Source organism: Merops nubicus, unplaced genomic scaffold (assembly GCF_000691845.1).
Source record: "Merops nubicus isolate BGI_N331 unplaced genomic scaffold, ASM69184v1 scaffold13703, whole genome shotgun sequence".
Taxonomy (NCBI): domain Eukaryota; kingdom Metazoa; phylum Chordata; class Aves; order Coraciiformes; family Meropidae; genus Merops; species Merops nubicus.
Genome location: NW_008598323.1, coordinates 1 through 11169, shown reverse-complemented (window position 1 = coordinate 11169; position 11169 = coordinate 1). Strand labels below are relative to the sequence as shown.

General features: G+C 43.5%; 1 protein-coding gene across 1 annotated transcript; it reads right to left on the bottom strand.

The window, feature by feature from the left end:
* Positions 1-1269: 1269 nt before the first annotated feature.
* LOC103769779 (organic solute transporter subunit alpha-like) lies at positions 1270-10379 on the bottom strand (the record flags this gene model as incomplete). Its single annotated transcript, XM_008937014.1, has 7 exons — positions 1270-1457; positions 2709-2814; positions 4197-4343; positions 5232-5343; positions 8377-8535; positions 10037-10110; positions 10228-10379. Coding segments are annotated over 7 exons (938 nt in total), but the record flags the coding sequence as incomplete, so codon positions are not given.
* Positions 10380-11169: the final 790 nt, after the last annotated feature.

The window sequence follows — 11169 nt, the reverse complement described above, 5'->3', positions numbered from 1 at the left end:
TAATACTTGAAGTCCAACTGGATGCCTGGACAGGTCAGATTTGTGGTGAAGAAGCTGAGGAGCTAAGAATTTCTTGAAAGAGAGTCCATAGAATCATAGAATCACAGAATCATTTAGGTTGGAAAAGACCTTTAAGATCATTGAGTCCAACCATTAACCTAACTGCCAAGTCCACCGCTAAACCAAGATCTGTAAGTCCTCTTCTACATGTCTTTTAAATACCTCCAGGGATGGTGACTCCATCACTTTTTGGGGGAGCCTGTTCCAGTGCCTGACAATGCTTTCAGTGAAGAATTTCTTTCCTAATATCCAAACTAAGCAGTCCTGCTGGCCACAATACTTCTGACAAAAGCCAAGATGCTGTTGGCCTTCTTGGCCACCTGGACACACTTCTAGCTCATGTTCAGCCACTGCTGACCAACATCCCTGACATTCCTGTTGATTGCTCTTAGCCCCCACAGCCACCATTAGTGCAAGGTTCCTGAGTATCATTATTCCCATTTTCCAAGCTGAGAACCAAAGCACCACACAACATCATAGACCAGTGTCAGAAGACATCTCAGGCTCTAACTTTCTTTTTCCAGACTAGTGACAGAGAATCTGACATCCCTAGGAAGAACATCTTGCCAGTCACAAACAGCAACTGTGTATTTACCACATTAGGAAGTGAATTGCCAAGGAATGTAAAAAGTCTTGCCCTAAGGACATCATCATTTCTGTAGGTGCAGAGCCCAGACAGGTTTGGAGATTTCATCACAAACATATGCAAGCGCATTTACTGATCAGAATTAGCTATGGTGAGCTCATGGCACAGAGTGAGAGCTGATACATTTTAATGGATGAAGGATGAGCAAATGCTGTGTTCCACATATGACAATAATTCAGGCTGAAATAAGGTTTTTAAAAGTCAGAAGAGATGAGCAAGAATGACTTTGGTTTAACTCTAAATTGTAGCCATTCTAATAGCTAAAAAATAAAAATAAAATCACACTGTGAGATAGTTTGGCTATCAAGTGCTCAGTAACAGCTTAAAAGCACATGGCATGAAACCTTACTAAATTACATGGTATGAAAACAATCACACCATGTATATGTCACTGGAGAATAAATGGGGTTATCTTTCCTCTAGTGGTCCTTTCAGTACTACAGCTCACAGGCATTTATGTCAGAACTTGTTCTGACACGGACAGTGGCTACGTGTGGTGCAAGAATATACACACTCCTGAGGCTGAGCTTCAAGCTCCTGCAGAACAGGACCACAAAGGGATTCTAAAACTTTGGCAATCCATCTTCACTAACTGTGCCATTCAGCATAGTCTTAGGAGTCTGCTTGTTGGCCCCAGCTTCTTCAGCCATACATTCTGGAGGCTCTAGGTCATGGTATCTTCTCCGATAGACCACCCTTGAGATTAGGGTTATTAGAAACATTTCCATGATGAGGAGCTGATGGGTCACATCTGCCAAAAGGAAAAAAAAAAAAAAAAAGAAAAGAAAAAAAAAAAGAGGCAAAGAAAAGCCCCCAAAAGAAGGAAATTACTATCAGACACAAGAGGACTACCTGGCTGTCCTGGTTTGGGGTAGAACAGAGCTGGTCCTGTTCAATGATTTAACTTTTCAGCTAAATCTACTTCTAATTAACTGCTTTGTCTGAAGTTAGCAGCATATTTTTGCAGACTGCCTGCTTTAAGCAATGATAACACTCCATGTTTACTACCAGGGATCGGTGTGCAGACCAAGGCCACTGCTAAGCTTGTGTACCACACAGAGGGGAGCAGAAAATAAAGCTGCACCTGTGGGGGGGAGCAGGCAGGATAACGGACCCTAAGATTTCCCAGTGGGATATCCCATCCCACAGCCATCATATCCAGTAAATCTGAAAGATCAGGAGGGGCAAGCCCTGCCATCGCCCTTCCGCCTTCTTGCTCATCTTCAGCTGCTCCGGGAGTGGCCGGCACCTGAGGAGGACTTCCTCCATCCTGCCGTTGATCCTGAGTCCTGTGTTCCTGAACTGAGTTCCAGAATTCAGCTCCTATGCCCAATGGCTGAGTCCAGCCTGGGACCCCCTTCCCCAGGGGCTGCTCCCCAGCCAGAGGTAGTGGTGACATGTTGCCATCAGGAGGGAATGGGGTTCGGTACTGATTTTGTATACATTTGTGCATATTCTATTTTATTATTATTACTATTATTATTATTAGTGATAGTATTAAAGCTGTTTTCCTTTTCTTTCCTAATTGATAAGTCCCTCTCCCTTACACCCTTTCGGGGCAGGTGGCAGTTAACAGAGAGCATCTGTTATGGTTCTGGGGGTGGCCTTGACCTCAAACCTCAACACTGGCTTATTAATTCTCATCTGTGCAAAAGGAACAAACTTTACCATCCTGTCCTGATTACAGAGTATCTCTCACACTCAGCAATAAAATCACTTCAGAACTACAGTCTGCATGCCCACCAATAAACATGCAATAAGTTATGCATCCAAAATGCAAGAGATTTAATGGCCATTATGCTTGCTGATTTATTTTCCTCTCATCTGTAACTATGACAGCTATAAACATTTTGTTATTGTTTTCTAAATAAAAAACAAGTTTCTCCAAAAGCTACATGGTCCCAGGAAATTAGTATTTGGGGAAAACACCAGACATCAGTTAGCAACACTGAACTGGCATCTCTATAAGCAAATTAAGAACATCCTTCCCAAGAGAACTTACATGCTCCTCTTGCTGAGGAGGAGAGTGGTGGGGCACAGGGAATGATTCTTCGTGTGGCCAAGATGTTGATAATAGCTGTCTGCAGGTTGTTCAGTATGAGAATAAACTGCACCAGAAAGACAAAGCAGATGCCTTAGCTACCAGAAAGCAGTTTATAGTTCACACAATTCTACTTTCATAAGAGACCCTCCTTTACCTTATTCCTCCTTTCTTGCTCTCCCTCTCCTCCCACCTACCAGCAGGCTGTCTGCCATTCTGCAGAATTCATCTTTAGGTCAGAATGATATTGCTCAGAATGGGAGTATTAAATTAAGCCTCTGAAAAGCATTTCTTCTCAGCCCTTCGTTTGGAAGGTGTGGTATACACAGATGTGCCAGCTGGAATTTTAAACAATCCTGAGCTCCAAATAATAGGTAACAATATTTTTAAAACTTCCCGTTAATCTGACCTGTGAGCTTATGTTCTCCCTTAGTGGAAGAAGGACTCCAAGAACGTTTTTTCTGTTGTCACCTCTTTTTGCCACAGCAGGGAGATGTTGTGCTCCTCAGGTTACATGAGGCTGGCTGCTTTGCCAGCAGGGCTGAAGGACGCTTTGCAGCTCGGGTTGAGCAGCAATCACTTAGGCACGGTATTACCTGCCTTCCCCTGAGCTAGGCCTTCACTGCCTTGCAGATACCAAAGTGTCTCTCCAGCTGCTGGTGTAACTGCCTGAGTGTATAACCCTTGTGCTGACAGATTTTCCCATCCTAAACCTGGATTCCCCCTAATGCAGATCTGTAGGTGTGACTTTCCTGCCTATTGCATTTATAAGTGCTTAACAATTTACTTAGCAGAGTAATTTACTTACCTTCATGCACCAGCCTGTTCAAGGAGGATGCATATCCAAGGATTCCATCGTGCTCTACTCAGGGTGATGTGGAAAAGCCTTGTCCCTGGGCTTTTTCAGTCTAACCTATCTGGTTCTGTTCCTTACTATTTAATGATTCCCAGCCAGTATTTTCGTTATTATCTAACTCTGAAGTGCAGAATGGCCAAGAAAATTATTGTCAAAACAGAACACAGTGGCATGCTGAAACAGTTCAAACAACAGCCACCCACACATTGCTACACATCCTCTCCTAGTTTTAGAAGCACACACCTGTATTTTAACATTATATTTCAGAATATTGCATCTACAAAGCTTCCTTCAAGCCCCACAGAAGGTGCTTTTTTGATTTCAGCTGTCTAACAATAAATGGGTTTTACGTGGCTTCCACATCTCCAGCACTCCTGAGAGACTAGAGGTAAATTGGCTCAAGCTGAGACTGAAGAGCAGCCAAGGAGACTGCTTCAAAAGGATGCAGCTTTAATCGGGTAAAAATATGCCTTTGCACAGGGTATTTGATGTGGGGAAAAAAATTCTGTATTTCTCTGTGTTTCTTGGTCCTTTGTTGAAAAGAGTGTTAAGCAGTTAAGAGAAATTCTTGTTGGAATTATTAAACGTCTCACCTGATAAAGAGCAAACTTTGGGATGATCTTCTTACAGGTAAGGACAGTTTTAACTTGTAAAAACATGATTGCAACTGGCCACAGAGCAAGAATGGTGAGGACACCAACGAAGCAGTTAATCCATATTGCAGCTCCTTTGGGATATAACTGAGAAGCAAATCAAAGAAGCATACCTATAAAACTTTATAGTGTATTTTACTATTTCCAGGGAGAAGTTGTGAACTGGATGATGCAGACATTAAAATGTTTGCTGCTATCTCCATGAAAGCTGATGGCGGCAGCAGTTGCTGAGGTTTGCATGGGGAAACTGCACAGTACCAGGTGGTCTCCGAGCACAGTGCTGTCGCCCAGCAGGTACAGACATGTAAGTCTGTGCAGCCTGGGAAGGTAACATGTGACACAACCCCTCAATCTAACCCAAACAGCACCTGGGAATGCTCAGCAGCTCATAAGAGCATATTCAGCATGACAGTTGAGTCGAGTAATTTATTTTATACAAAACAACAAAATAAAACCTTTAATCTGACTTCTCCAAGAGGTGCAAAATTAACAGATACAGACTACTCCATCATCCTGCAGCTTGCAGTGTACAAAGCAGAAGTACAGTACTATCTCTTCTACTTTGCACAGACAGAAAACCCACCACAATTTGCAGTAAAACATAAGAGTCAGACTTCCTGTTTAGATGCCAGTACATATACTTGTTTCTTAAGGCTGTACCTTGTGGAACACAGGGCAGGCACACCCCACGGGGTACTTGCAGTCCTGCTATTCTAACCTTACAACCTGGGAAACATTGAAGCATATTCTGATGCCCAACCCACCCTGATGCCCAGTTTCTTTCCAAGAGAAGCTAGGGAAAGGAAAGTCTGGGGGAAGGCAGGAATTATATGCTTCAGGGTCTCAAAAGAATACAGTAAGGAGTCACTTGGAAGTGCTCCCAGATTTTACAGTTTAGTTGGAGGCTAAGATACTAACATCAACCCTAAAACCTAAGGATTTCATTGACCATCTCTGATTAAAATGTTTACTTACATTGGAAAGGGTGTAATTGCCATTAGTCCAAAGCACTATTGATAAAAACATGAGCACGGGTCGAAAGAAAGCAAACTGTAAGGTGCCCAGCTTCAGCCAAAAGAGAGTTCGCCTGGCCAAAAAAAAACAAAACAAAACACAAAACAACCCACATAGGCAAAGACCTTATTAGCAACCTTAATAACATTTTTTTGATACTGTTAACTGCAAAACGTTTTCCACTCCTGTAGCACATGGCTAAAATCTGGGGAGGAACAGCTGCAAGATTAGAAAATATTTCCAAGAATTACCGAGTGTTTATTTAGTAAAGTCTCCACAAAATAGCACCCTTCCTGTTCTGCAGCAGTTACATACTAACCAAGGCCGGGCAAACCCTGATGTCTTTCTCTGCCCCGAAGCTACCAGAGAACCAGTAGCAGCATAACTGGTTTCTGGCCACTAATGCTGCTCACTCTTGCCTTGTTGCTTTATTGTTCCAGTTCTCTGATGAAAGTGGGTAATTCATCCCTCCCGTCCAGGCATTTCCTAGTCCTGTGGTAGATGAAGAAAGGGAATTATACAGCCCTAGGTGAAAACGTGCCTAGTACCACTGCTACTTCTTCAGGGCACCATGAACACTCCCATGTAAGCATCTGTTTTCACTCCTCTGTACACTAAAAGAAGAAAGGAACTATCTTTCTCTTGGCAAACTGCACAAGGAACAGCACAGTTGGGGATTTCCTTAATTCTGTCAGTATGAACTGGCTCCAGACCACAGCCCATAGCCAGTGACCTGGTTGGCCAGCACTAAGGGCCACCAGGAAAGGGGCAGATGCACTTTCTAACCGGGTATAAACACTGACTGACCTGAATTCTGCTTCAGCCTTCAGAAGGACAAGCTGTGGCTGCTACAGCTGGCCCACACTGTACTGTATGACTGTGTATTATTTACCATACTGTCAATCTTGTCTTCACTGCAGCTCCTTGAGCCCTTGAGACTGCCACCAGAGATGCCTCAGCAGACAAGAAGCTGCCAGTTAGTATGCTATGCGATATAGCCATGAACCAGGAATTGCAGGAATTGCTCCATGAATACAGCCAATAACCAGAGCATTATGAAGAGCACAAACCCCTGTGGAAAGGCCTGCAGCTGACCAGTCACTGAATGTGTGTGCCATTTCAAAGATCCCTTATTCCCAAAGGGCTTCAAAGGATAATAGGACAATCCGTGCAGTCACTGCAACACCAGTTTGATGTTGGTTCCCTTGTCAGCGGAGGTCTATCTTTCTGGACCACCAGACCTCTTCTGCCACACCTCACCTCACTCGTTACTGTATCTTGTTACTTTGCATCGTCCATCTCCTGTGACTCTTAGCTTTCCAAGGACTGCTTGATAGTACACAACTTTTAGAAAGAATTAATCCCTCCCTTGGAGTAGCTCCTTCTATCCCCAGGAGATACCTACAGGAGGAATATGAGACTGACCTTTCTCTGGTATAGCTTGCTCATATTTCAAGAAAATTGTACCCAGTAGTGGGAAAAGGCTAGAAGTCAGAAGCAGAGACAGCAGATGGGTTTCCCAGTGCTACGGACACAGGAGAGGAGCCCCATGCCATCTGCAGAGCAAAAAGCCTTTTTTTTTTTAAAAAAAAAAAAAACACAAAACAGACAGCCATCCTTCCTCCCAGCAGTAGTAGGCACTACCAAGCTCCTGCAAGCAGTTAGTATGATCAGCTAATATCATCCTGCATAAGCTGTCATGGGTCTGGCCAACAGTAGAGCATAGTAGAGGATCTTCTCCCAAGCTCCCAGCTATGACAACCTATAGGTGACAGATGTGGAAGGAAAAATAAACGTACTGGTGATACGTTAGATCTATAGCACAGCTCTGTCCTGTGGCATTTCTTCAGCTCGCACTGCTGAAATGAGCCTGAAACAAGGTCCGTGAAAATTAGTAGGACTCATTTAGATCCAAATCAGTAGTTGCTGCTTTTACATCATTGTATTACACCCATTTTTTGGGGGTACATTTTTCAGTTGGCTTACTACATATTCTTCTTGGTGCCCTTTCCATGTAAATAGTTTGTGTTATTCCATTAAAATAAAATGATGGTAACAAGAGTTTACATTCTAATACCAAATGAGGCTGTTTAAGGAAGAATTGTTACCATAAAAAATACAAATTTTTGCAAATGCATCACAAACCACTACGCTGTATTCTCTTTGTCACTTTCATTTAACCAGACCACAAAGTCCTCAAGATCCCTCTGATAACAGTGTCCAGGCCCTCATAGAAAAAGTCCCTGTCTTGCACATTCAGTCCTCCAGCTTCTGCTTTCAATGAGAGAAATGTTCTCGTACTCTGTGCCAGCAGGAAAGCCCTGGGAAACACATGAGCTTTCCAGGCCACGGAGCAGCCTGTGAAGGACAGGGTGACACCAGCCAGAGGAGGAGCCAGGCAGGGTTTGTGGCACAGTGTATTGTCTCCATAGGTGCAGCCCTCCATCCTCACTCCACTTCTCAGAGGAGCATTAAGTTTAGTAGAAGATAATCCTTGCTTTTGCCTCACCAGGCAATGCAGTTTCATTGAGATCAAAGCTTTCCAGGAATTACATCCATTTTTTGTTCTAGAAATTATTTTAATCTAAAGTAAAAATCAGAATGAAACATTTCCATCTCACCAAAGGAAGAGAAATTTTCTTTCAAGACAGCCTCAATTTGACAATTCTGCATTTGAAAAATACCCAGTTTGGAGACATCTGTTCCCTTCTGGAATGAAAAGTAACTGAAATCTCACTCATTACATTTTCTAGTGCAGACGTTCCTCCTCCCACACACCACTGATTACTGTAGAAATGCTTTTTTGGAAGAGGATGGGATTAGCTGGGGAGACACCACAGTGCTCAACATCACTATGGGTGGGAACACTGCACTGCGTTAAACTGGGACAGCTCATGCTCTTGACTCTTACACAAAATTCTGCATTATAAAAACTAAATAAATGAGTGTTGGTGTACAGCCCTGAAGTGATGGCACTGTTTAAAAGAAACAGCTTGAGACTGAATTTCGGGAAGCGAGGAGGCCCTTTGCTGTAAGGCTGGCCTTGCCAAGCTGGCTGAATGCCAGCAGCCATTTTCCAGCTGGGAAATCTTAAAGGGCAACTCACCTAGTGATGCGCACACGCGGGAGGCAGAGGCAGCAGCAACAGCAGGGGCCGGTGCTGATCTTGAAGTGATCATTTTCAAACCGCCTGAGGAGCAGCTTTTGACCTCCACATTCTTTAATCATCATCATCAGGAACTTGTGGATAACTATGGCAAAAAATCTAGGAGAAGAAGAAAATGCCAGGTTGGATTTGCCTGGGTGTATCTTGTTCACCTGTGCAGGCCAGTGCCACCTTCTGTCCAGAGCTTTTACAGCTTGTGCTTTGAAATCAACAAAAATTCTAGCACGAGCTGTGGAAAACCTTCTGCTTTCCATCACCTTGGAGGACTGGATCCTCCCAAAGCTGCAGTGGTGGATGGTGGCAGAGTCATTATTAAAGCACAGCCTTTTCTGGCCCAAGTTATTATGGCCATATTTTTCCATCAGTTATCTAGTCCTGCCTGGTCCAAACATTTTAGAAAAAGTTCTCTTCCTCCTCTAAAAAAAAATAAAATAAAATAAATAAACCAAACAACCACAATCATTGCTAGGTTCAGACATATATCGTCAGAGCTATCATCGACTGTGCTGGCCCAGTCAGGGTGTGGTTCCTCTGTAGCCAAACTGACTGCTGCAACCCCACCTCTCCCTCCCTTACCAGCTGCATATTCTTAGCCCTTCCCAGCAACTCCAGATGGTGCAACCGCCCTTTCCTCCCTGGCCCAAAAAGATCTAGGGAACCAACTCACTGAAATCCAAACTCACCAAAAAAAAAAAAAGAGGTCTTTAGCTGCACCACCTTCCTGCAGCTGGAGACTGAGCAGCAGCTCATGCAACTGAGGGGATGGAAACCTGCAGCTTGGGTAAGGGAGGAGGTGGGGATTCAAATAGGCTTGAAGTGCCACAGGACTGGCTCCTTGGAAGTTTCTGTCAATTTGCACTACCTTCAGAAACTGCTGCATGCTAACTGTTCCCTGCTACTGAGTTTTCCCTCCTTTTTTACTCTACTCTCTTAGTAAATGCAGTGTAACATGACGTGAGGCCATTCATGAGAGTCTGTGATACTGTCCTGCAATGAGTTCCAAAATCATCACAAAATCAGCTGTGGAGTGCCCAAAGCCACAGTGTTGCCCCCACCTAGCTCTGCCTACCAGGGTTGTGCCACCATCTCCAGAAAGCAAGGACCACATTTCTCCCTCCACTGTGTGTATGTCAGAGCTGTCAGGCTTATAGAGAAAGTGCTCTTATCAGGACTACTGTGGAGCATTTTTACATTGATATACTCATTGGAGGTTCACTTGCCACCATTAATAACAGATCTCCACGGCTGATGATTAGTAAAAGTGCAAAGAAGTCGTCACATGTCAGAATCTCACTCCACATGACATGCAGCGAGAGGAAAAAGAGTTGCTGCCTCAAAACTACTGTCAGTCTGAGGGATCAATTACATGCGAGTCACAGATCTTTCATACTGAGGTTCCCACATGGGTGGACTGTAGTACTAGGAACTTCTTCAGCATTCTCCACCTCCCAGAAAAGAGCTGCCAAGAGATTTCTACTCAAACCAAAAATTACTAAGTTGTTAAATTTACAAAATTACTGTATTTACCAAGAGCAGCAGATGTTTAAAGGGAAGAAATTCATGGTTTGGGGCAATGTCTAGAAACAAGCAGAATACTCACACTGCTGCTGTGAAATCTGTAAATATTGTTGAGCGAGGAATCCACATGCCAATGCACGAAGTAGTGGCGATCACCTACAGAGAAAGGGAGGAGGGCTGTATGAAGGCCAAAGATAAAGCAGGTTCATGTGGATTTTCAGGGAACTCCCTATTTTCAACATGCAATTTTATCTCTTTTCCGTGACAACTTACTGGAGCTGCAGCATTAATCCAAATGATGATTGACCTTTTGGAGGAGGGGATTTTCCTGTAGATATAGACCACTTCCTCTATAAACACCAGATTGGCAATTAACACCATCAGAGTCAAGATTGCAAAGAGAAATCTCCCTGGTAGGTCGAGGCCTGCAGAGAGAGGAAAGAAGGCAGACAGTTCTGATTTATTTTATAAGCATTACAAACATTTAATGTAAAGACACCATCTCTGAGGGGCTCCTTAGCCCTGTTCCTGCAAATGCTCGCACTCATCCTTATTTACATAGATGGACCACTGACGTCACAGGATGATTCAAATACTTAAGTTCATGACAGTCTTGCCAGGATCCACGGACAGTATATGAGAAGAATAGACCTCCATGTTCTCAAAGCATTATGCAGAAGTCCCCTTCAGAAAGCTGGAGTTAGATGAATGTCCTTAGATGAATGCAAGTACATCACAGATTATAAGTAAATACATAAAATAAATATATAAACAAATACATATTCTGGGAACTTTTCCAGGCAGGTTACCAGAAAACTGTATGGACTCAGTTGTCTGCTTGCATTGTAGGTTCACGTGCATAACTTCTTTAGGCATGCAAATTTTTTAGAGGCTCAGTGGAATTTTGTGTAGCACACAAACCATGTAACGATAAGCCCCTGATTCATCTAGCCTGAGAAAAAGCTTGACGCCTTCACCAAATCCGTTTTACTTCTCCCTTAAATCTGGAAATGCATATCTACCTTTACCCACAGCTGAGGGGTTTTACATCTCCATTGTCACTGGGTACGGTTATCAACTTTCACCCAGGGCTGATGGTTGAGGTGCATTTTCTCCCAAGAAAGGTGCTTGGGGAGACAGAAAAAAGCACTGTAGTGGAGTCCTGCTTGATTTAAGAGACGCTCCTGCTCATCACTGGTGCTAACTCCCGCTGTG